This window comes from Chelmon rostratus, chromosome 14 (genome assembly GCF_017976325.1).
Source record: "Chelmon rostratus isolate fCheRos1 chromosome 14, fCheRos1.pri, whole genome shotgun sequence".
Taxonomy (NCBI): domain Eukaryota; kingdom Metazoa; phylum Chordata; class Actinopteri; order Chaetodontiformes; family Chaetodontidae; genus Chelmon; species Chelmon rostratus.
Window position 1 is genome coordinate 23,808,098 of NC_055671.1, and position 27,047 is coordinate 23,835,144.

General features: G+C 41.0%; 1 protein-coding gene across 2 annotated transcripts; it reads right to left on the reverse strand.

Moving 5' to 3' along the window:
- Positions 1-708: 708 nt before the first annotated feature.
- rabep1 (rabaptin, RAB GTPase binding effector protein 1) lies at positions 709-26,862 on the reverse strand. 2 transcript variants are annotated; one of them, XM_041952581.1, is made up of 19 exons: positions 26,733-26,862; positions 22,998-23,126; positions 22,568-22,771; positions 21,405-21,565; positions 20,708-20,827; positions 19,309-19,444; positions 18,686-18,864; positions 17,065-17,175; positions 15,449-15,910; positions 14,538-14,642; positions 14,326-14,442; positions 11,520-11,618; positions 10,127-10,267; positions 7,395-7,584; positions 7,204-7,215; positions 5,874-5,929; positions 5,058-5,156; positions 4,502-4,618; positions 709-3,435 (listed from the first exon to the last, which is right to left on the reverse strand). In XM_041952581.1, exons 1-19 carry the CDS (start codon positions 26,776-26,778, stop codon positions 3,334-3,336), a joined length of 2,586 nt encoding a protein of 861 aa, XP_041808515.1. In that variant the 5' UTR covers positions 26,779-26,862; the 3' UTR covers positions 709-3,333. The 2 variants fall into 2 exon arrangements, with proteins under 2 accessions (XP_041808515.1, XP_041808516.1); XM_041952582.1 differs by lacking the exon at positions 7,204-7,215.
- Between the last annotated feature and the right edge of the window lie 185 nt (positions 26,863-27,047).

Here is a 27,047-nt window from a genome sequence, read left to right on the forward strand (position 1 = left end):
AGCGATGTTAGATCAGAAATGACTCAATAAAAATCAACTGTTAAACATGACCAAAACTAATTAGTGGATGTCTGTGAAGGGATGAGGAATCCTAGTATTAATGCCACATGGGCCAATTAGTCACTGTAATAGACATGAAATTAGAGGGAGGCTAAATGTCAACAATAAAATTAAAACACACCAAGCCAATAATGCAATAAGGCCTTCGGAGGAATTCACACTGTAAAATTTCTACTTTAAGTTCACCAGTTCTCAGTTATCAGCCCACAATCATACAGTTTTCTGTCAGTGCAACTCAGGCTGGCTCGCCCACACATCCACATTATCTCATAACACACTGCGTGACTCCATCATAAATATCAACTCAAGATATCTACAGTATACACATATGCAACATAAGGAAATGTAATACATGCAAGTCAAAAACAAAAAAAAACCACAGTGATCAATGTCCTTAAATCACACAACGCTGCCGTGTGCATGTCGGTATGTTCTGTGCTGTTTTAGTGGCGACGCCTCCATCTGAGGAACCAAAGGAAATTCATTCAGAAGCTTCGTGTGTGAAAACATCTGAAGTGAGTCACAATCTTTAATGAGAGGAGATCAAGACTGTCGGCTCCAGGGAAATGTTCACGTTTGAAAGCATTGACACTGATAATCGGGGCTCTAAAACTCCACATTGTTTGGTGAAATCTCTCTGGTCCTACAGTGACTGGTTTTGTTTTGGGTTTTTTTTTTGTTGCCATTTTAGACTTATTTTCTATTTTCTATTAATACCTAAAATTATATTCCTCTGTGCTGATTTTAACAAAATCATGGAGACATAGCCTGAACATTTCAAACGTGGGCATCCAGCAGCTGGTAATGTGCCACCTCTTGACTTGTTGTCTAACTGGTCAATTATTCCAACGTGTACTACTTCCTATGAATATTCTTGCATTTATTTATCCCTGTAGGAAGTAAAAAAAAAAGCTGCAGTGTGGCTGATTATTGAACACCGCCTGTGTAATCCCTCTCTCCGAGGTCGAAATCCTGATCTTAATCAAACTGCCTGGATCTGATATGGATAATTAAAAAAGACACAACCCACAGAACGTGTTGTGGCCTCACTATGCTTCAAGCGAAGCGCCTCGCTGATCGTCGAGCAGCATCTCAAGCTTCTTTTAGTCTTTCCAAAACAGACAATACAACAACGGCAGGTGTGAACGTAGGCAGGGTTTAAACTTTTCTCTCTCCTGTCGCGTTTTCACATAAAACGGCCGAGTGAAACACCACAAAGGACCCCTCTGAAAGTGTGACTGTCGTCCACATTCACGAGATTTATTTTGTCATGAAGAGATTCAGGAGTTCTTGTGAGTGTAGTCGTTCAGAGAAGGTAGAAACACTTTGGCCTTTAGACGGACCACACATTGTACGACCTGGTTTCTTATGAAGCACACTGAGGCCTTTACGTCACTGTCTAAGGATCAGGTTATACTAGAAAAGACCTGGTGTTGTCTGACCACGTCAGCTTCAAAGCTTTGACGACAAGTGAACAGCCAGCCATCATAAACCAGGTTTCCAGCCAAATGTAGCTCAAATTTGAACTGAAATTTCAGAAAATCAGCATTAAAAAAAAAAAGTTAATTTATGTGCTACTACTTTTATGCTAATATTAGGAGTTCGTCCATTAGGGTTAACAGTAGGTGGCGATAATGCTCCGGTCAGGTGTCTTTAAAACAGAAGAAGAGGAAACACTGAGCTGCAGTCCGACCTCTAATAGTGGGAACGATTGAGAATGTGCATAAAAACCAGGTGGGTGGAGAAGTGTGATGTCATTTTCAGTCAGGTATTTGTGGTGTTTCAGGTGTGACAGAATTTAAAACAGAGAGCTGGAGAGAGAAGTTCAAACCCTGGCGGGAATATTCGGAAAGCTACAGAAATGGTCAGAGATTTCTGAAGCTTTTCGACCATCTGACATTTCCTACGAAACAGTGGCAGCTTCAGTCGATGAAGACTCAGTGAATTCTCGTCCATCTGATTTTAGTCTTCAGGATGTTCCATCTAGTTTTCCTGTTTTTACTGATTTTCATGTCATTCACTGTTTGCTTGTAATGAAATCCTTAAATTAAATCCATCAGTAGCCTCACAGATAATCTTGTAGCGATGGATGAACGTTACAGTGGGATTAAACACCAGTCAGGCAGGAGAAGGTTTGCAGAGAGCTTATGAAGGAGCAGGTGGTTTATTAGCTAGAGGCTAGTTTTTCCCCCACCATCCAGAAGTGGCCTTAAATAAGACGTCACCCAATCAGCTGCTGCCTCTGCTTGTGCCTTGTGTTGTCATAGTGTGCTCTTCCATCGTGTATCGTTTAAAAGCTGCCCACTGTAATTTAAGAGCTTTAGAATTACATTAAGAAAGTCCAACCAAGGTCAATTCAAAAAGGCGATCGATAAAAGGAGCAAAGAGTGTATTAAAATCCATTATTTCTCCTCAGCTAACCCTTTCTTTACCTGACTCAAACTGGGTCAACTAGTGTGTCAGTGGTTTCCTCGACAGTCAAACAAGTGTGAAGTTGGAAAACAAAACTTTGGACATGGCTGAATGTTTCTTCACTGTATTTCTGCAGCTTTAAAAGAAAGAAAAAGGCTTCTGTCAGACGCTAAGAACAACAACGAAGCGACATACAGTCGAGGATGTTGAAGAAATGAAGGGTATTGCTAAAATTGTGTCATGTTCCTGTTTTTTGTTGTTGTTTTTTTTTATCCCAGTTAAGTTATGTGCAAGTATTTTCCATGAATTTCCTTCATCATGTCTTTGTCACGGGGTGAAATGACCAGAACAAGGTGGAAAATGTCACAGAAAAACAGCCAGAAAAGGCAGAAAAAAAAAAAAAAAAACACGGAAAGAACAAGCGAGTGGAACAAGGAAGCGATTATCAACCGCTCTGAGAACAGAAGGAGAAAAGTTATGCATCCAATCGTTTTCTATTTACCTGGAAAGAGAAGTTGCAGATGGAAAGTGCTTTAGAAGACGACAAACCTTTTTGGTTGAGCTAATACAGACAGTCATATCTACAGTAGAAACAAGACACAGACTTTTATCCACTCCCTCCGTCCAGAGTCGCACATTTAGTTATTTACATTTTTTTAGTAGTGTTCTTCTTCATTATTCTACCCATGATCCAAGACTCTTAATGTACACAAAAGGCTCCTCATGCCGCGTCTGTCCTCGTCCCTCCAGACTCTTCCTCTGTGGTTATGGGGAGGAGGAAGGGTCAGATCAATAATGTTATTGGGCCAGTGATAAGAGAAAGAGGGGAATGAAACTGAAGGCAGTTTTCATTCAGTGGTATCATGTCTCTGGAAGCTGGTTGATGTCAGTCAAGTTGGTGTCATTGAGGATGACTCTGATTCGATCCAAAGAGTCCGCCTGTCGTATTCGCTCCAGCTGAACCTGCAGACACGGACAAACATGAACTGATAAAACTGTCGCTATGAGCACCGTCCTCCTATAACATGTCAGACTAGTGATGGAAGGAAAGCAGAGATCAAATCGATGCAGCAGAACCAGAGATATCGTCAGCTTTATCCCACACGTCCTCCCTCTTTGTCACAACCCGGCGCCTACATTACCCAGAATGCAACTCACTGACTGTTCAAGATTTGGGTTTGAGTTATGCTAGCAGCTGCTAAAGAGGGGTGGGCTACAAAACTCAAAAACTTGTAGTGATCAGCCCCAACGGACGCTGACTCAAGTGACATCACTTGACATTTTATACACCAAACACTCTTTATGATGGTTAAGATCAACTCTATTAACCCACATTTCAACCTTTAATGCAACTTAAAAAGCCTTTATTCAATACTGGCTTTAAAAAGTAAAAAAAAAAATACTGATTGAATTTAAGTCCCAACAAAAGTTACAACTTTCTGCTGATGCACATCAACAAATCTCTTAAAACAACCAAAACCAACAACGAATAAGTCCGCCTGTCAATACTTTGGCATTAAAATCCTCATTTGTTCTTATTATTTGTTCCTACTGAAACATAAGACCTAAATCTTTAAAAACAGGTAATGAATAAATAGTTTAATTTGTAAAAAAAAATTAAAAAAAAATCAGAAGTTTCCTAAAACTGCAGCTCACGGTCAGTTTAAGCAAACAGGAAGAAATGGTGCATTTATTGGGGACTATTTCCAGCTGCAGATTAATCCTCATTTGGTGCTCTAGTGAGTATTTGGGGCAGCAGGACAGTGTGTGTGGGACTGACTCAAAATAAACTGCAGTGTGTGTGTGTGTGTGTGTGTGTGTGTTCATGGTAGTGAAGGAACATGTCAGCAGAGTGTTTTAACAGTTTTCAGACAACAAAGGAGCTCTGTGGCACAAAGGTAGACAACATGCGAGGCTACACTGACAAAACCTGTTAGAGGGATCAGTTCATTGTTGGTTTTAGTCAACGATTCTGCCTTTTTAAGTTCGTTTGCAAACTTCTGTCCGTGCTCTGACGAGTCCTCCTTACCTGAAGGGTCTGAGAGAGTTTGACAAAGTCCTTCTGAACCTGCTCGCTGACATCCAGCTCCGTCTGCAGCCGCTGGGCTTTGTCTCGCTCATCGAAGACCTGACTCTCTAGTGCACTCTGCAGTGAACACACACACAGACACAGACACACACACACAGAAGATGAATTCAGTTAGAAAGGCTAAATGGAGCCAATAAACTGCGATACCATTAAAGATGAAGTGAAATAAATATTTCACTAAATCACATTTACTGAATAATTTAAAAGGATGAAGACTTCACATTACTGGCTGAATGAACAGTTTAGTGTGGTCACAGCAGATCACACGTGGCTTCAGATTTTCTGAAACGCTGTGAAATATTTACATATTGCGCAGACTTGCGTGCAAAGATCATCGTGCTCGGCTTCGTTTAACAGATGAAGATCGCTTTAATTTTAAATGAGCAAACAGGATAAACTTGCAGGATCAGTTACACTGTGATATTCACACTAACTACAGTAAGATTGTGGGTGTTTGGTGTGGGAGCTCTGCAGGTGAGCGCGTGACGACGCTCACCTTTGCAGTGCTGAGCTCTTTGAGCTGCTGCTCCAGGCAGATCCTCAGGCCCTGGATGCTCTCCAGTGTCTCCGTCTTCTCTGTCAGACTGCTCTGCAACTACATGAACAACATGTGTTCAACCAATATATATCAATAATAAGCAAAGGTACTGCAAATAATACTTTACATCAAGAGTTGACAACTGAAGGGAGTGAGAGGGCAGAGTTGTTGCAATTAGGGACGAAGTGATTTGTAGGATCGTTGACAATTAGGATGTTTTTTAAAGCCACATGTTTATCATTTAAAAATGTCCTCTACTGCCCCCCAGTGGTCGTATCAAAGACCCCATTTACACCTGGAATTAGAATGCGATCCGCAAAAGGAAATGTTGTCCGGAAAAGGAAAACACATGTTAATTCACGGTGTAACTGGGTGTATTTGCTGAATTTACAAGAGGGGACAAATAATTAAGAATTTGTCGCAGACGAATTCACAAAGTTTTTCAAGTTTCCTCTAATTAAACTACTCACAAAACTCTGGGCCTGATTTGCTGCCACCTTAAATTACTCATGCAGGTTTTGCTCTGGAGGACAGCGATCTGATCTCAATGAGGTCAACGACAACACATTAACAGAGTGAGAATGCAAAGGAGATCAGATCACTAATTATCTGACGATTAATACAGCTGAAGAAAATCCGAATCAATAATCCTTCACTGACCACAGGAAGTGTTTCGACAGTGTTTTCATTGGACAAAATGAGCGACATGTGCATTAGAGAAAGTTCAGTGAGTCACTTCCTTTCCTCACGGAGGTGTAATTGTAGAGTAAGTACCTCTTCCTTCTCTGCTTTTATTCGCTCCAGCTCCGTCTTCAGACTGGAGAACGACGCTGTGGGAAGGAGACATCATGAGAGGATCGTACTGTTCATCATTCATCTGAATCTCAAAGCCCAGATAGTCTCTCCGGGATCGTTACGTGGTCCCTGGAAAATTATTTGGCAATTCGTGGATAATGCAACAAAGCTGCACCTGTGACGACGGCAAAGCTGCTTTGCTGAAAGCTGCTGCGTGTTTGGCTTGTGTGAAACAGGCAGTAAGTGATCTACATGACAAACCCTAAAAGCTAACAGACCCACTGAGCTTTCAAGTCAGTGTTGAAATAAAACACAAACAACAATCAAACTCAAGCTTGATGGCTACATTGATTTTTTAAGAGCTCGGCTCACGGGTCACTTTAAAGTCCAGAGAAGTGGAACCAAAGTCCCGTCTGTGTTTCCAGGGGGTCTGTCAGGTGTGACCGTTGGTGCTTTAGCATCCAAAATGAAGATGAACCTTTTAGTAATCCAAAAATGACAGATTATTTATTATTTGCCAATTAAAAAAACAGCAAGAAAACAACTTAAGCACTTAATTGTGTTGTGCATTTTCTGTTTTCAACGTCTTTCAGGAAGAAAAATCTTCAGTAACATCATCTTCTACGTTTAAACTAGCTTTGAAACAATTAGTCAAATAATTTGTCGATTGCATAACTGGTAACGATTCTGATAACCAACGTAGGTTACTAGTAAATAAAGTGTCCATATTTTATATCTATATATATTTTTATACATTGTTTATACATTTCATAGGCTAAATAACTAATTGATTAAAATATATTGAAGAAATAAGTGTCAGCTTAATCAACAATAACTGTTAGCTGCAGCCCAAGTTTAACCATCATATTAATGTCACACCAGGCAGACGTATTAACCAGAAACAGAGACAATTTGGACACCAATAAGGAGAGGTGACCAGTCAGCTAAAGCTCCAAACAAGTGAGTGGTTTCCTTTCAGTAAACAACGACACATTTGTAAGGCTTAGGCTGTGAGTGAACACAAACATTTTACTACGCTAACAAACAGCGCAACAGGATACTGAAACATCTTGATTTAACATCTGACTTAACAGTGAAACACGTTATGAGCGATCTGTGGGGCAAGACAACATTTAGTACGGTGAATTATCTGTTAATGCACATTTGGGCCTTTCTAAGGAAGTTCAAAAGGTGTGAGGGAAAGCACTATGTCGTAGATTCACTATGGTTATTAGTCTTACAGCTAATTAACACACACACACACAAACATACAAGCAGTTAAAGTAGCTCGTTTAAATTGTTGTCATACCTTCCAAGATGTCTGAATGACAGTGATCAATGGAGAAGAAACAAAAGCAGAAACAGAAGAGAATGTAAAAATGTCCAGAAAATGAGAATATGTGTGCTGGATAAATCCCCACTGAAGGTCAGAGATTTGACATGTTTGCTGAAGTTTTACTACAAGCGATTGGTTAGTTATCTACCGTGTATGAGCCTCACCTATCTCCTCCTTACAGCCCTCGATCTCCAGCTGCAGAGTGTCCTCCAGGTTCTCCTTCAGACACTGCTCAGCCTGGATCTGCTCCTTCAGAAACAGAATCTCAGCCTTCAGCTTCTCCTCCATGTGGTCAGCAGACGTCCGTAACGCCACCAGGTCTTCGCGCAAACGCAGCACCAGGCCATGTAGCTCCTGGGGAAGAATGAAACTACATTACAGGCATCAAAGTGTGGAGTCATCATCATCACAGTTTGGTGAAGATAAAGCACAAAGAAAACGACATTAATATGCAAGAAGTGCCCATGTGAAGACTGGAAAATGTGATCGTATGCTGATGATATACACCTCTATATCTATAAATACATCTTAACTGAAATAAAGATTGTTACACTATATGCAAAGTATTTACCATTACACTAAAAATGTCGACAGAATGAATGTGTTTACACGTGAACTAGTATCCTGGTTTCGAGTCTCATCATGTAAACTCAGAATATCTTGTTTACAAGCTGTGTCTTGATTTCTCAGCATCTTAGCTGCCATGTTTCTATCAGAGAACTCTAGGTAGCAATGCAGGTTTCTGCAACCAGGATATGATGTTTACATATGTAAAACAAAGCCAGCCTGAACCATAACCTGTTTAATTAGGATTAAAGTCGACTTCAGTCCATCTTCAGCCCTGCGAGAACAAAACAGCCTCTCATTCATTTCAATGAGGGCAGCCTGGCAATGCAAGGAGTTATTAAATCCTGTCTCAGATTTTTATAAACTGCTGTGCAGTGTTTGGGCTGTGCAATATGGCAATAAATAAGATCACAATAACTGTTTCAATAATGATCAATATCATCATTAATCACAAAATATAATTTGATAATGCTGCCAGTTTGAAGAGTATCCAGATAATGACTGATAAAACCAGAGGGTTCATTAGTTAAATTTTAATTTAAGAATATAGGTAATAAGCCTTAAAAAATAGGATAACTTAATATACACATTTAACTTGTTTTATCTGCCTCAACAAATGAATAAAGGTTAGCTTGTAACTTCTTAAAATAACGGCGTGGTAGCTGAAATGGTACATTAATGGTAAGATTTGTTGTGTTTCCAGTCTTGGTTGGCATCGAATGATGACATATTTTGCAGCTTCTCCCTCGTATCACCAGGATTTCTGATATCTTGATACAGTAAATACAGATTTAAATGTTGTGTGAGCTGCTTGTTTAACCACCAACAAGCTGATCATGTCACTGGATCATCAGTGCTACTCCACCTCCACTTAGGCACAGGCCCACTCTGCTGCCAGATATACTACCAGAGCAGGATTCAGCAAGAGGCCAAGACTAACAGTGTGTGTGGGAGCAGATGTGTGTGTGTGTGTGCAGGTTTGAGGGAGGAGAGCACACGGCTGTGAAAATATAAATAAATAAAAACTAATCCCACCTTGTCAGAAAACTTAAAATGTGCAGTGTGACAGTGGAGCAATGAGTGCAGGGATTATTCTTCTGTCATTTGTCCCATGCTGTGACAGCTCTTAAATGGAGTTTAGTGACAAATGAAGCGAACCCAGAAGCATCTCCTCGTATGAACCCAGATTATACTAATGCAATCTGATGCTGGGACCAGTATGGGTGACAAAATGATCTCAACTCAAGGTCCAGCTTTTCTGGACCTTTTCCATGCTGCTTTTGAACATCGCGTCATTCACTGAAGAATACCATGAGATGATGTGGAAAGCTCCAAAAAAGGCTACTGAGTGAACCTTTGTCACATTAACTTCTATCATCTATCGGGTTTTTGAAGTACATTTACTTCAGACCTGCAATTTTTAGGTATTTGTACTTGAGAAATTTTTTTACTATCTATTTTACTTGAATATCATTATATAGTACTTTATGCTTCTACTCCAACACTTTTCAGAGGGAAATATTGTATTTTGTGCTCCAGAGGAGCGGCGTGTATATCCGTATAATGCGAGTACTCGGGGCATCCATGCGCAGCCTCTATATAACACATAATCTGCGGCGAAATTCGTTCATATTCCAATATTTAGTTATGATGTGCTGGTGCTATTCCCCTCTGAGCCGGCGGTCGGCTAGTTTAGCTGTAGTTTGGCACAGCTGTGGTTCGTTATTGCGTATTCGTAGCCGACCGCCGCAGAGTCAGCCGTGTTGTGGCTGGCTGCTCGCAGCGCGCGGCGTTCAGTAATGACATCATCCACGTCAGAGGTAGTTGTCTAGAGATGCCGGATGTTGATAACATGCCACCACACGCTCAGAGGGGAATAGCACCAGCATATCAGAACAAAATATTGGAATATGAACGAGTTTCGCCGCAGATTATGCGTTATATAGAGGCTGCGCATGGATGCCCCGAGTACTCGCATTATACGGATATACGCGCCGCTCCTCTGGGGCTAATTTCTTCAAAACGACTCCAAATGCCACCAAAGTTGTCTGGGTGAGTAAATGGTCGTATTTAAAGCTACAAATAAAGTCCAGGTTGTAAAAAACGAAAGTTATCCTTCAACACAGATTAAATATTATGACGTTGGCACATTTTTATATAAATATGGAACAATAAGTAAAAGCAAATAAGACTATACATTTGACAAAATATTCAGTGCTAGCTCTTGGTACTCGACACATTTCGGTCAGTTCATATGAAGTTTTGAGGTTTGACATCGAGCCCTTCTGCTGATGCTAATGTTGAGTTTGAAAGCTGTGATTTGACGTACGTCCACGGTGTTGGGCATCTGGAAGTCCTCTTGTTGCTGTAGTTCTACGTGCAGCCGGTGTTTTCCCTGCAGGCTGTCGTTGTCTCTCTGCAGTCGGCTTAGCTCATCTGCCACCTGCTCCCTCGACTTCACCAGCACCGCCTGAAACAAACAGAAAGAAAATAAATCTCTCCACCTCATCATGTGTCAGTTTGTCTCTCATATGGAACCAGCACCATTTCAACACATGGTGAAGAATGACTCACCAGCCAGCGTCTACTTTTAGAGCCACACTCCATCTGATTCTCCCCGCAGAGCTAGCACTTCTGCTGCGTGCAACATTACGTTCACGACAGTATCAAGACCCATATTTCTTTAGATCAAAGCCACCTGCAGCAAAAGGAATGCCTCACTTTTCTGGCAGACGAGTTTGTTTGCAGAGACTTTAAAGGCGCACTGAAGTATGTGTTACGATACAGCTTGCAGCTGCACATTCATTATTGAGAATGTTTCTGTCTCACTCACTTCTTCCTGTTTTTCCCTCACAATTTGGAAAATGATCTGCTAGAAAAAGTAAGTGCACTTACATTACTGGCTAATGCGTGTGGGATTTTTTTCAGTGACGGACAGCTAATTAATCTGTTTGTTTCTGTTGTAGCGGATGAGCAACGATTGGACATATTCAACTAAATTTGTGCAAGAAAAAATCCTGCAGCCAAGAGCTCCGAGTCAGCACATATTTGCGGTTCAGAGGAACAGTGATGTTATGTAATGGTTCCATTTTACTTCCAAAAAAGTGATTTTGTTCTCTTAGCTTTAAACTGAAACACTTGCCATTAATCAATTAGTGGTCCGAGACAGAAAACCAATCTATTAAAACTTGGATAATCAACTTTTGTTACACTATTCCTCTAAAATGTGAACACTTTCTCTGTTTTATATTATTTTCAGTTAAATATCTTTGTTGGTTGCACAAATCAATACAAAGATGTCACCTCGGCTCTCAAAACTTGTGATGGGCATTATTCAAGTACATTTTACACTTACTTCACTGAGCAATGCATATGGCATTCCTGCAGTGATGCATGCGTGCGCAACTCTTGAACACGTTTAACGTCATTTTCACAAGCAGCCAAGAGCTCCGTGGTGTCGGCACATGTTTGCGGAGGAGAGGAACAGTGACGTTATTGCCTCAGAGGCACAAACAGGGAGTATCCACATGCTTCAATCCAGTCTGGAGGCACGTCCGATAATCACGCTGGAGCCTGATGTCAAAACAAAAAACTGATGTGCTAATTTGAAGCGCTAAAGCCTTGCCAGCTTTAATTGATTCTGACATTAGAGGGAACTACAGAACCAAACACAGCTGGCAAGAACAAGCAGCGTGGGGCTGATGGGAGAATATGCTGCTCACCATCTGCTCCTGGGTGTTCCTCTTAGCTTCACTGAAGGCCTGTTGTAGTGTGCTGAGCAGCGTTTCTGATTCCTGGACTCTTTGCAACAGGGCAGACACCTACAACACAGAAAAACATCACTAAGACAAGAGACAGGCCTCACAGGTCTTTAGACTGTGGTCAGAAATACTGGATATGCATTATGCATACAATAAAATACAGAGCAGAGATCTTGCTTGTGCATTACGATGCTCATCTTGTACCATCTACACTACAAAGGTTGTACACTGAAAATGAATCACAGAGCTGCATCGTCTTTTATTACTGAATTAGGTGTGTGAGGATGCATTAAAGGATCCAGGGATGGTTTGTTTGAATGCTAGAAGAAGTCATGCAGCAGCACGTGCATGAAGGAACAGCCTGACAGCCGATCAACGCCAAGCAGCAATCAAAGGCCGATACCACAGCTTGGGAAATACTCCGCAGCACGAGTCAGCAGATACACGCACTGCTGACCTTCCTGTTTCGAGCAGTTTCACACGTAGCACAGTGTCGGTACCAGTTCTGTCTAAAATGACTCTCGAGGGTGTGAACTGCCAAAAGCAGTTCTCACACTTATATAAACGTCTGTGTGAAAGAATGTAAAAGGAAAATGTAGTTTGTCCAGTGACGCCACACTCGTTCAGAACATTTACAACATATTTCATTCTCTTCTTGCGCTTCATATTATCACAGGTGTCTTGTACTGTATTGATTTGAGTTTCACATCTTATGGTAATACACAATTATTCTTTTTATTCTAGCTATCAGTTACAATGACTCTGTAACAACAAACAGCTTTTTTTGGTTGAACATTGTGTTATTATAAATTCACAAAATATTATGTCCTGACAGACGTGAAACTTGATATAAAAACACAGTTCAATACTGTAGATAAGCAAATGTACATGGTTTTCATACCACAGGATACTGCTGCAACTCTGCTCTCTCTGTTATTAGACACAGAGAAGGAGTTCCAGTTATTGTCAAATGCATTAATAAATTAAGTATAAAAATCCCTGCTTACAGCTGCATCACAGTGCTTTTAATATGTTCATTTCTATATGATTGCATTCTGGTCTTATTTATGTTTATGTTCTTTTTAGGAGTTGGGGCTATTGGGGCAATTCTTTGATATGTGACTATCGAGTAATGCTGCTGACAGCTCTGGACTGTAGCTGCTTAAGATGCAGTTCTTAATTAGGTTTCACACAGCGTCCAGACATTTTTGGAATTAGGATTGTACAACAAATTAAATTATTGTTTAAGTAATTTTTCAAGGAAAAGGTTTCAGCTTCTCAGGTGTCTTATCTCAGCTTTTCTTTGTCTCACGTGAGAATAAATTGAACATCTTTAGATTAAGAACTGCTAGTCTGGCTTAACGAGCAGCGTGAAAAAGAAGCAGCACAGCTACATGAGCGGTTTATGGTTCTGCGCTGCTACGTTCTGCTCGTCATCGCACCCACAGGTCTACTGAATAAAAAATGTGATGCTTCAGGCAGTACTTCTGTCAGACCTGTTGGAAAGAGGATGAGTCATGCTTTGGCTGTTGCCCTGGTAACCTGCTGTTGTGTAAGGAGAGAGGAATGATGGGAATGGATGTATAGAGGAGACAGACTTTTAATTGTGATATGATTTTCATGTGATGTTTTATGTGTGACTGTGTTTACATGAAGTCTGCGGTTATTTAGCAATTACTTTGTGACTAGCAGCTCATGATTTAATCACTGAAAGCAGAGACGGCAGAGGAGGAACACACCTGCTGCTTTCGGGTGGCTGTAAGGGGAGGTAATCGGCTGAAAGGCAAGGCCGTCATGCAGCATAACTGCCATATGTTTAGAGCCGAAACATCTAATCAATTAACTGACAGATCATCATTATTGCATCGACTAGACTAAAACTTTATTCTTACTGTGCACTGAGCTGCACTCCAGGTAGTGCACCTGCACATGGATGGTGCTCATTTTCTTGCACGCTCTTAAACAGGAAGTCTACACCTTCACTCCTTATAAACTTTTTTTAAAGTACTGATCTAAATAGATGTTCTTGGCCTCGGCAGACAGCCTGATATAAATAACATAGACATAATGAACATCGACCGAGCAGAACCATGATGATCAAGAGACTTGACCGACTAGCTCAAAGTGAGGGACAGCAACAACAGCAATACATGATTATTTCTTTGATCAAAAAAAGAAAACGTGAGTCAGTTCTCTCCCTCGGAGGTTTTCAAAGTCAGAGTGTGTGGGAGAGTTAAAGAGGGAGAGAAATAAGGTAAAGATACTGCGTGAGGTGAAAGGTTGAAGTTTTTAAAGTTTGGTTCTTAGATTCAGTGTGACTTAAACTTTCCAAGGATAATCGTGAATAATCGTGAATAAACGAGCTGCTCATTGCTAATTCAGCATACTCTTAATGCTGCCAATTAGCTAAAATTTAAACAAATATAGATTTTAAAAAATCACTGAAACCATGGCAACATTATATTTCCTGTTTACATCCCCAAAGCATTGTGGGAACTGAAGACAGTCCCGCAGAGTTCATGGAGAATTTAACAAAGTGAGATGGTAAAAAAAATCCATAGACGGCAAATGTAATAAAGCAAAGGTCTCATATTCCTCTAGTTATTACTTTATACAATCAAATTTAATTTCAGAGTACATACTGAAAGTTCAGGCTTTAAGTCTTTACGTCCGTTCCACGTCAAGCACTGAACCAGATCTCTGAGTGGAACAGGATTATCTCATTTTCACTGCTTTAAACGTATTCATACATTCTCTGTGTCCAAACCTTAGCAGCAGTTTCCTCGTTGCCAACTTTGACTGAATCTTCCAAACTCTGTTTCTCAGTCATCGTCCTCTCCAGCTGATCGTTGGCCTGACGTAGCATCACCTGCAGTTTCTTCACCTGGAGGACAGTGTGAACACAACGCCGTTCTTCTAAAAACATCTGTGGTTTGATGTGTAGGAAAAAGGAAAAGAAGCGACAGCGAGGACACAAACCTGATCCCGTGTCTCGGCCTCTTGTCCTTGGATGGCCTGCAGCTGCTTCTCGTAGTTGGAGCACATATCACAACGACGGCCGAGCTTCCTGCCGGCGTTTTTCACCTGATGGCCAACAAGAAAACCATGAAACACTTAATAATAGCTGTTTGACAACGTCATGCCTGACACCTAATTTAACGATATACTTGGTTTTACGACACTCCTCTAACACTTGAAAAAGACCTTTTAAAACAGCTTTTGGTTCATTAAGTTGTTTTCAAACTGAAAACAGGGTGTGCGATGTTGGCAAAATAATCAAAACAATTCTTAATGAATGATAGGACCAAACACAGGGAACATCATCCTAGTATGTGCCAGGAATTCTTTCCTAAATTTGGGCCCATTTCTGGGAAAAATAACAGCACATTCCCAGGATTTTCAGCATGCGTCTACTTGTGTATCAATAGTGTTGTGACGGTTCAACAAGTGTCTAAATCAGACAAACAGTGCAGCTTTCCATCCCAGAATTAGACCAGTAAGTCTGATTTTAGAGACATTCAACAGGTGGAGTGTTGAGTACAGAAGACTGTCCTAACTGTCGCTACAACCTTCTCCTTCCCACTGCACGCAGAAATAACTTCAGACAAGCCCTTTAAAGATGGCCACACACGTCCATACAACTGCTCAGATTGATTATAGTAAAGTATTACTATAATAAACAAATAATAAATGAATATGAAAGCATAAAATAAGAAAATTAGACTACAATAAATGCCATCAATCCTCTTTATGGTGAGAAATTCCCAAGAAAACCTTCAACCTCACCTAAATTTTATGTCCTGTTATAATCTCTAAATTATTTGGACTGTATTTTGCCAGTGTTGTATTAAAACTATGAAGACTTCTCTGTAAAAGCCTCTGTGCTGCACCTCTTGCTGCAGCAGGTTCCACTCGCTGTCGCTGACGAGTCTGTAGCCGGCAGGCGGTAAGAAGGCGGTGTCGGGGGCGTGGGAGATGCTGGACAGCAGCGACGCCGTCTCCTCCTGCTCAGGCGTCATGGCCTTGATGGCCTTCTCCTGGTCTTTAGTCAGGAGGAAGTGACTCGCCGTCAGCTTGATGGAGCTGAGGGACGAAGTTTCTCCAAAACTACTGTCTGTCACCCCGCAGTCGGCCCCCACCAAGGGCCCAAAGTCCGACTCGTCCAAGTGGCTGGCCGACTTGGCTTTGTGGTTGTGGCCGCCAAGTCCCTGCTGGACGGACAGCGAGGAGCCGAGGCTGTCTGTCGACTGAACTCTCCGCAGGTTTTCCTTGTAGGGGTCCATGGGGCCCCCCGCCACCACCTCAGTGTCTAAGGAGTGCATGGAGCCGTGGCCGCTGTGGTTGGCATGGGGCTGAAAGAGAGAGGGCAAATTAGTGTCCTGAGAAATCTGTGAATAAGGTGCTTCTTAAGTTTCTTATTCATCAAGTGTCAACTAACACCACGTGTTTCCAAAGGTCCCCAGTGGACATCTGACCACTGGTAAAGCTATGGAGCAGCTGTTTTATGAGTGGATCTCAGTTTTATTTGTCTCATGCATGCATACAAGGACGAACATGTATGCAAGTGGGTGAGGTGACACCATACACTTCCAACCAATGGTTTTACTCCATTCTGCTGAGGTGCGGTTTTGCATAGAGACACACAGCAATGTGCAAAAAAAAAAAAAAAAAAAGGAAGAAGAAAACTGCAAGTAATCATGGGTGTTAAAAATGTACATCTCAGTGTAAAAAGAAAAGCTCTCAAGATGTTTTACGAGGAAGGAAAAACTTTCAACACTTTTTAAAATTTATTTTAAAGATACACCGAACTTAAGTGTTTTCAAGAAAACTCCACAGGCACCTTTAAACCAGCTGAAACGTGTGACTTGTATGCTCACAGTGTACAGCTCAATCAACTAGTCACAGCATGCACACACACACTTCACATATTTTGTGTGTAAATCCCATTAATTTCTATAAATAGACCATGGTTACAAAGGTTAAAATCTGGTTTAATGTGTGCATTGTCTGCCTGGCTCGATGCATACACAACTATGACATCCTTTATGCATAACAGTAATACCGTTTATGACATTTCTGAGAGTCTCAGTATAACTAAGTGGATTCCAGGATGTCTGAAACATTATTTTTATATTCTGCAGTGAGATCAACTAATTTGTCGCAGTGACTTTAGACTTTTTCTTTCGGTTAACAAACACTTATACCTTAATTGGTATCGAACAAAATCTCAACTTATCGCTTCAGCTGTTTAGAATTCAACAACAAAAAGAATCTCTATGAAATCCTGCTGCTGTAAAATTTATATGAAAACAGCAGAAAACAGTTTTCAACAGTTACAGCAGCGTCAATTTATGGCTGCTGGAAACACATTACCAAGGACAAAAGTGAAGGTGCCGTGTTGCCGGTTTGAGGCTCACATTACTCAAAGGGAATATAAGATGACGTAAGACGATAATAGCCTGCTCTGTACTCTCCGAGGACATATCGCGTTACATGATGCTCATACCTCCTCGACGCTCAGCCCGAGGAATAAATCCTCCAAAGGCTCGGTGTTGTCTCCCACATCCTCCTCCTGCAGCTCCTTCACTTGGCTCAGCCGCTCTTTCTCATCCTCCTCCTTGGATGGACGACAAAAAAAAGGTTTAATCAGGATTTTGTCACATCACCGTTCCATCTAAATATACTCTAAGTGGCCACATTATTAGGCACACCTGTAAAAATACAATACAATCCAAATAAATTCTACCTTTTCAAGAAAATTTATCTAATTATATGTTTATTGTTGAGGTTGCTTTCTGCAGTGGTGTTGGGACTGAACTGTATTACACCATCCCACCCCACAACCATGACACCTCCCACTTGGTGGGTTCTGGTTCTTAGTCTCTGTGTTGAATACCAATCAAACTGACAACACAACCTAGTCTACAATAATTCAAATTAATTGAAAATACATATGCAGTCCCATATAGTGGTGTAACAGTTGGTTTAGTATAACTCAGTTTCAGGGTTATGGATCAGTATATTTTCAGTACAGCAGTGAAAAGAAAAAAATGTAGAAAACAATATTTTTGTCATTTATTGTGGAAAATGTGAACAGTGCACAGGCACTTAAATAACGCCAATAAGAAAAAATGAATAACAACAATAAATTAAACAATTGTCAATAACGCTCCAACTTGTTTACACACAGCATCACAGCGGACCGACTGCACACATGACCGCACACTGTACTTACACTTTGACCTGACGCTTAAATCCTGCTTTCTTTACACTGAGTGTGGTCACACATCCACAGAGACAAACACTGCTGGAGCCTGAGTTACTGCTTCAGTCTGAAGCTGCAGTGAGAGGCTGTCTGAACACCGAGGGGAGGAGGACTCGCCTTCCAGTCTGTTTTTCTCACATTCTCCTAATTAAAGCATTTGGGTGATGCCACCGTTTATGACGAGAACCGTTTCTGCAGAAAAACCTGATTTCAGTTGAACAATGTCGGCACACAGTTTGACGGTAATCTTTGTCAACTGTCGCTGTAACTCAGCAGGTAAGTGTAACCCCCCCATACGGTGATGTATCGACACAGCCTGAGCTGGAAAGTCGACGAGCTTTGCTTCAGCTGATGCACCACATCTAAAATTTCTGGTCCGTGTGTGAGTATGTGGACATAAATAGACTATTTTGGCAGCAATTATTTGGGTCATAGGGTGTCCCGAACTGAGAAAATCACATAACATCCACATCTTTATAACTCCAAATAAAGTTAATACAGAATAAGATCCTGCATCAGTCCACATCACCATCCACCCAAACTGTCCCACATGGACCTAGAGGCAAAGACTCACATCCGCCCAGCAAACTGACCATTAACGAAGCCGTCTCACTTCTGGGCGACTTTTCCGATCACACAACAGCTCATCTAATTCGTTCTGTTATTGCTAAGATGATTACAGGTCTCAACTGGAAGAAATGGAACTAAATCTAAACCATTAATCTGCTGACTGGACAAAAAAAAACTCACATTCTGTGTTTCCATGAAGTGTGAAAGTCTCTCCAGAGCAGATCTCTGATCACTCAAACACAGTAAACTGAAGTAAATGAGGCACTGATGGGTCTGTGTGTGTGTCTGGTACCTGGTCTTTCTTCTTCATCTCCTCCACCTGGCGGAGCTGCTCTGATGACAGCACGCTCTCTATCCTCTGCATGTCCCTCATGAGGAGGCGCTGGGACTCCAGGAACTGGTCGTTGGCTCTCTGCCACGTGTGTTTCAGCTGGTTGTGCTGCTGCCGCTCCAACTCCAGCTTGTGACAGACTGAGACAACAAACAGCAGCGAGAGACAGACAGAGAGAGAGGGAGGGAGACAGCAGGGGGAGATGACACTGTTTTACACTGGTAGAAAGGGTTTCATGCCAGAAACAGTAACACGACACTGCATCAAAATGCATCGACAGTTTGGAATCGTTAACCTGTGCAGCAATTTCAAGTCTGGCTGTACCGACATAAGAATTTTCCAGGTCATCTCTTGAGGTGCCAGTTTTTATCTGACACTTCAGACAGCAGCGATGTAAGTGAGATAAGCATATAGAGCTGGTGTAGACAGCAGCCTACGTTAAAAGGGAAATGTTCCTGTCCTGAGAAATCAACAACTAAAAAATGGACTTAACACATCATCCTCCTGACAGATCTACCTGAAACCAGCCTGCCATCATTCCTGCCAATCATCAAAGGGCTTTCATATATAGTATAACAAAGTACCATCGTGCAGCTCTTTCCGTAGTTTCTCTGCATCTTCCTGCAGAACCGACTTCTGAGTGTTCAACACGGCCACGTACATCTCCAGGTCCGTACGACACGACTTCTCCGCCTCGAGAACGTGATTGAGCTCCTTAACCTGCAAAAGAAAATGACAAACATGCAACTCTCGAGCTCAAAATTCATTTTAGAAACTTCTGTGGCAGCAGAACAAGCTGCAAACACAACACTGACATATTATCACCTTATAAAGCTGTTGTCGTAAACAGTGGCTATCCATTTGAAATCGTGCTCCTTACAGCTCCGCTTTGGTCTCCACTAACTGGAGGGAAACTTTCGCTGCTAAATGCTCCACTTTCTGCAGCAGCTAGTTGCTTACTGTGGGTGCAGGTAGTGTAAATGTAAAATTTAATCAAAGCTTTTTGTCTGAAAAACAAACTACAAGTGGCTTATGACACTAAAATAGATTATAGGTTCAGCGTAACCATTTTTTTATTTTGTGCTAAAACTGAAATAAAATACTGACTTTTTGTGACTGTATATATTTACAAACACTGTTTGATAGTAATAAATCTGTACTCTAGATATATAGATAATACTCTTGACTTCTTAAGGCCTTTTTATTACCCAATAGAATTAAACTTAATACCTGTTTCACAATCAAAACCAAAGCACGTAGGTGCTTGTACGTAGGTACAAAGAAAAAGCAGTAGGAGTGACAACACCTAGAATTATTTACTAGGAACTTTCAGGTTGTTTGTACAACAACTTAAAATAATAGAATTAATCAGAACTTTCAATTATAACTAATTAAAAAATATTGAATAAATTTAAGGCCCATTATATAAACTTCATAGATTAAAGGTTGAAAAAGTTGGCAGCAAAACATGAATAAAGTCAAAAAAGTCAAGGAAAAAAATCTTACTAATTCTAATTTATTCTATATTTTAACTAAAACTCGTTACTGTGCCTGTTCAGTCTCTCTGGCCTGATGCATATACAACATCACTGCAGACAGGCCCCAGTCACCTAGCACAACATTGTAAACATTAATACCTACAGAGGGCAAGAGAAACTATTTCTTTGTTGTGAGTAGAAAGAATACAAAAGTTTTTAGACCTGTGGATGTACTGCTTTCAGAACTAACAAAGACTGCTTAACTTGAAGTATGCTTAAAGTGAAGAAGAGTAACTCTAACCGTCCTCCGGTTAGAGTTACCGTCCTTGTAAAAGCTGTTTTAAGTTGTGAATGTCTGACGCAGCCCAAAGGTTTTCTACTTCTAATATAATGACACATTTTCAAATGAAATTTGCTTAGATAAAGCTGGTCAATATCACGGCCAGTTAGCGTCATCTTAGTGACTCATTTTCCAAGCTGAATCACTGATTTAGTGCTCACTAACCTTCGAGGCCTCCAGTTCCTTCACCCTGTCCTCAGCTGTTGTCAGCTTAGCCTTCAGAGCTGCGATCTCCTGCTCCATGGGCATCACCACCGAACGCAGCTTCTCTGCATCCTCCTGAGCCTGTAAAAGGTTTTACACTCATTTAAAAGTTATAGTACATGTGTGCGCCTTCTTTAACGTGCTTGCACATGTTACAGAAACCAATGCTGCATTTTAGTTTGAAAAACATTTTCCGTCTAAACAAAAAAGAGATTTGAACTGGTCTTTAACACGCAAAGGCAGGAAATTATTCCAAAAAACACAAAACTTAAAGAGTAACTTAACACCAGGCCTGAAAGCAATGTTTCACTGTTTCACCTTCAACCACACCTCCACCTGTAACCACCCTTAACAGTGATGTCACAGGGTCCTGGAGTACACCTGCACATCACTGCTGCAAGGTGAGAAGTTAAACCACTGGAGGGGTGTTAAGTTACTGACATAAAAAATACAATTTCCAGGTCCTAACCCTGAGTCATCTCTCTTCTCTCTATCTGACAGATATGTGTCATAAATCCTTTTGAGTATCTACATATTCAAATCTCTCTTTTCTCTTCCAGTAAAACATTAAAACATTTTTGATTGCTCATCTGGAACAGTACATAAACAGTGCTGCAGAGGTGTAAATTCCCACAGTAAGACAGAAAATGAAACCTACTTTTTTCATTTCGTCCTCCAGGTTCTCCTCCTCCTGGCCCTCGGTGAGGCGGCGTCTCAGCTCACCCAGCTCCCTCTCCATGGCCTCCCGGTACTGGTTCCACTGGGCTCGCTCCTGCTCCAGACGCTGGTGGAACTGGACCTCATACTCACACACTGTTTCTGCGGGATGAGACAGAGGATAACAAATCATCTAGTCATGCACCAAACCTTGGAAATCTGCTGAAAAGTGAAAGTACTGCAGGAGCATCAATTTTATTTCAAAATATTTCATGTACTTATAATAGAAGCACTACTGTTTGACTGTTTTTGGTGGTTCTTCCACTACTTTACTACAGTGTCACTGCCTTCTTCCTTCACTCAGCCGCTCCTCTGCTGTCTTTATGCCACATCAAACAAAATGTGAGTTATGTCTCTCCCTCCTCTTTCTCAGTCTCTGCCTTCCTCGCTCACCCAAACACAGACCAGCTCCTCCTGTCCACATGAATTTAGCAGAGCTATGATGAAAACACATGATAAAATAAAAAAAATACAGCACTGCATATTTCACACCAGTCAATAGATTTTGCCAGCTACTGATGGAAACAGTGTTATCTCTTTCTTACTTCTCACTGAGGATCACATCAGCCTCGCCCGTCTCTCTCTGTCTGAACCATTTCATTGATAACGCTATGAGAGCCAATCAGATCACTCTGCATGTTTGCTTGTATAAAAAGATGCTTGAGGTGAGTGTTGATTGGCTGTGTGTTGTCGCTTCGTGTTACTCTGCATGGCTTGTGTTCTGTCTTGAATATTCGTGTTTTATTGCTGTCGCTGTCTTTATGACGACTGGTTGTCTTGATTCTGTAAATTTTATCCCTTTATAGGTTTCAGAACATCTCGCCAAAGGACTGCAGCTGAAAATTAGCCAGCTGGCTAATGCTGGCACATTTACAGTAAAGCTGATTCATGTGTTTTGTCCTTAGAAATAAATAAATGAAATGAAAAATCTGGGTATAATAAAAATAATTTACAGCAGGAATTAAGACTTAATGGTTCATTTTGAACACTTTGATTTAGTTGAAATTTCCACAGCAAAGTGATGATATGTGGCGTACTTAATAACACGCTCCTTGTTAAATGATACCATATGATTTTCAGGTTTTCACCACACACACAGTTTACCTTTCATGATGGCCTGCAACGACGCCACCTCCTCCTGCCACTGGCTGCGGACCTGGTCGATGGCTTCCTGCTTGGTGTTCTCCGACACGGTGGCCACGGCTTTGATGGTCTCTATCTCAGACCGGGCCTGAGCCAGCTGGTCCTGGATGGAGCTCAGCTCAACCTGGGCGCCCTCCAGCGCCACGGTCTGCCTCTTCAGCTCCTCTGAGGAGGGACGGGTCGGATCAAAGATGACAACATTAATGGGGGTACAGATAAAGAAAACCTGTGTATTGTATTATTGCATAAATGAATGTGCATTATGAGACTTCCTTCCTCACCAAGACGTTATTACCGTACCTATCTAAGCTCTCCCTTTAATTATTTATCTAGCAAAGGAAGATACATTATGTGCCTATCCAGTGAGCTTGAATGATTACTGGATCCATACCTTCCTTGGACAGGTAGAGCTCCTTGAACTTGGCTCGTTTCTGGTTGAACTCGGCCTCCAGCTGCTGCTTGAGTTTGATAAACTCGGCCCTCTCCTGCTCCAGAGCTGCCACTCGCTGCTGGAGCACCTCTGGATGATGGAGGAAAAAAAAACAAACACACACACACACAATCAATCAACTGTTAAAGTTAAAAACTTCAAAGCTTCAAGCTTCAAATTAAAAGAAAGAATGAACAAATTCAACTTTCATTCACTACATCACTCCATGTTTTATAAGAAAGGACCCAAACGAATCAAAATAACAATAATCAACAACTCTGAGAGACAACTCAATGTTTCAGTAATTTTTTTTAAGCACAAATGGCGAACATGCAGCTTCTCCAGTGTGGGCTTTTACTGCTGTTCTTCCTCTTCCGTGAAAGAAAACTAAATTGTTTTGATGCGAGCTTGGATGCAGGGAATTTGAAATGTTACAGAACAACCAATTAATCAAAAAAAAACATATCAATCAAACAATTTGCAGCTCTAATTTTAATAGTAGCTGCTTGCAGAGTAAATCATGATTCTAGTTTAGGTTACCTGGCAGGGGTCTCGGCCCCCATCAGGCTTTGAACCACAGCATCAGACTGTACTAACAAAGTAAAATAAAGAGTGAAACCCTCTACCTGCTAGGCCAACATCACATTACAACATAACATCCACCATTACTGATTGTTTTTAATATTTCCTTCGACATAAACGTCCCTATGAAGCACCAAAATCAACTCAAATAATAGTGTTGTCTTGTAATATTGAGGTCTTAAGGAGGTAAAACAGAAGAAACGAGTATAAAGAGGACAGCAACACTTGTTCCCCACAAAGACAAATACAATAAAGAAAATGAGCACATCAGTGATACATAAACACATAAAAAACTACACAAAAAACTAAAACAAGCGAACACAATCCAATAACCATTATGATTTTAACAAACTGTTTCTTTTCTGAGTGTTGATTCATTTTTGAAGAGTGGATTTTTCTTGAACTACTTTAATTTCCCATCAGACATGAAGCACACAGACACAGCCTCTGTAAGGTCCAGACCTGATTCTGGACAACAGGTGTGACTTTCAGGACCATTCAAGCATATTCAAACCCATCTAGCCACACACTATCATTTCATCAGTGCATATCAGGTGACTCATTAGTCTTCTCATACAAATACTTTCAGACAAATCTAGATTTAAAAAATATATACTTAGCATAAAATATGACTATGAAACTGGCTCGAAGTCACAGGGTTTTCCTGCATCTAGAGCTGCTTCGATCTCATTTATTTCCTTTCTTATTCATAGCCATTGGGCCGAGGAGAGACACGATGATATCCCCAATCACAGACGGGCAAATGGAAATATTTACGAGGACAAGCAGCAGGGCGATTCAGCTCCACCGCGATCATGTGATAGCTGAACAGACTCCACAGCAGAAATTCCATCACTACATGAGCTTAACATACACTCATATGGGCTCTCGGAGAATTTAGCTTACAGTATGTTAAGCCCTTTTGCTCTGTCGCAACTCACTTTAACTCAAAGCACAGTCAGGCTTTACTTCTGTGGTTTTAATATAATGACTAACCAAACCAACTTTTGTGGACTTGTCATACTGTCTGCGTTGCTGTGAAAAAAAAGTAGTCATTTACGCCCAGAATGCACAAAGATCACATGAATCTCTATATAAACAAAGCCGGTAATTAACCAAGAGACAACACCAGTTCACTTGAGAAGCAAATACGGATGAAGCTAAATCTCACCGCAATGTCCAGCAGTCACACGAACATCTACAATCAGTTTGCTGAATTAACAATGAAAATACCAAATGAAAGTAGCCTGGGGACATAAACGCATAAGAGGCTTAGGAGATCATAAGAAAACATAACATATAAACAGGGTCAATGTAGACACTGAAGTGGAAATACTGCTTTCATTGCTGACTGACAGCAGATTAAGAACTGAATTCATCTCTGAGCATTTGTAGTGCTAAAGGTGTGCATATAAAACTATGCAAAGCTGCATGCTATGAGCCTGACACTTACTGCATTATCACCTCATAAAAAAGCCAAATGTTTTACTACTTTAGGGTTAGTTTTATACCGTTGAGACAGAACAGCACAAGCATATCTTGATACAGTAGACAGGCAGATAATAACCCATCCACACAGTCCAACCCACAGAAACCCACATGGAAACTCTGCAGCGACCTATACATCACCAGCTTCAGATAACTTTACATAGCATTTAATCAAATCAGCCCCTGCCTCATCCTATAGAGTGTTTTTAGATGTAATAACCGTTTCTAAAAAAAAAAAAAAAGGGGGGGGGGGTCAGGGTGAATCAGTCTTTACAGTTGAATAATCAAAAGCATCCTAATAATAACTATTATTATATTACACTAAAACCATTACAACAAACTCCATTTCCAAATATTGATTAAAATGGCCAAAAATCTATACGTTTTTTTCCATTTGCAATGTCTTCCTATATTTAGAAAGACATTGAGGTGTGGACATAAGGTATTACTGAATATGCTGGGGGTCAGTACCTTCGGTTTGTCAAAGTTTATGTCATTATACTGTGTTTATACTCTATATACCACAAATCAAACTTCACGTTGACACTGTTGAATAGGGCTCACTCCAATGACCAAATGGAGGAATAGTACATGGCATGAAAATGTTTTGCAACCCCTGAAACAAACAAAGACAGAGTGACTGCCAGAGGGTGCTCAATAATGCTGGTAGAAGTCCTGCAAAAACCACCAGTAAATCACATTATTTTGTGGTTCTCCTATGTGTTCACAGCAGTGAAACTGCAGGATGAAAATGGGATCTTACTTTAGTCCCAATGATGTATATGGAGAGATTTTGCTGCTATAGCATTGAATGTAAAGCTAAATATTAGTGTGCTGAGTGAAAACTAGGAACAATAAATAATAATTATATATCTCTGACAATCTACAATTATGCTCACTGCCACCAAAACATTAAAAGCTGCTTATATCAACTATATTAATGAGTACAATTCTTAGCAGTGACTAATGACTAGCCATAAATTGCTGTCTAGTAGATGTGACTGTTCTGCAAAATAAAATCCTAATCATAATTTGCACTGACTTAAAGCTACAGCACAGGATCCCTGCAGGACCCTAGAATGGTCCCCGGACCAATGATTGAGAACCAGAGGGAGAAACCTCCTGCAGGATCAGCCTCCTGTATTATGGTCCAACCCCCCGAGTGTGCGGGCCATACACAGCACATTGTAATGGACTGATAAGATCCATATGATCCATGTTATAATGACTGACAAGGCTGGGCCGGGCTAACGGAGGCCAGTGCCGACCTTTAGATCAAATTAGTCAGACTAGCTCAAGCTACGAGCTAACCAGCTAGGCAGCAGTGCGAATAGTGAGCTAATGGGAAAACAGCGTTAGCTTAGTAATATTAGGATGCACTAGCGTATAGCTCCTATTCAGCAATATAAAGCTTTAGTAACTTCCCGCAAATTAGCTCAAGTCAACATTCGTAAATGCACCAACTACGTAGTGTTAAATGATCAACATAAGCCAGTGACAGCCAGTGACACGTCGCCCTGATGATGCTAACTTGCTAATGTTGTCAAGGATGCAGAGGCCGCTTGCTTCGGTGCTCCCAGCCCTCAATACTCCCACCACAAAACCCCACAAACACAAGAAATTTACCGTCATGTTGGGACGACAGAGGAGGTCCCGAGGCCTGCTCGGCCATGGTTTCCTGAGGGGGGCTTGAGGCAATTACCAGGGAAGTGGGATAAGCGCTAGGAGCGTCCAAGAAAACAGGCTAACATCACAACTAGTATTAAGCTAGCGAGGGGAAAGAGCAAGATTTCCGATTGAACTTTCAAAATAAAATATATGTGTCGCTGCTCGATGACGCCTGTTTTTAGCCATAACATGTACGGATACAAAAACAAACAGCATAACAGAAAAGGAAGCTGCATTGATCGTTTGAAAGTCGACGCCAACGTTCTATAGACA

Coding starts and splice junctions, on each gene's coding strand:
- rabep1 (XM_041952581.1), bottom strand. CDS start 26,778: ATGGCCGAGCAGGCCTCGGGACCTCCTCTGTCGTCCCAACATGACG. Junction 22,772..22,997: donor GCTCTACCTGTCCAAGGAAG/GTATGGATCCAG, acceptor GTCCCTCCTCAG/AGGAGCTGAAGAGGCAGACC. Junction 20,828..21,404: donor TGGAGGACGAAATGAAAAAA/GTAGGTTTCATT, acceptor AACCTTTTACAG/GCTCAGGAGGATGCAGAGAA.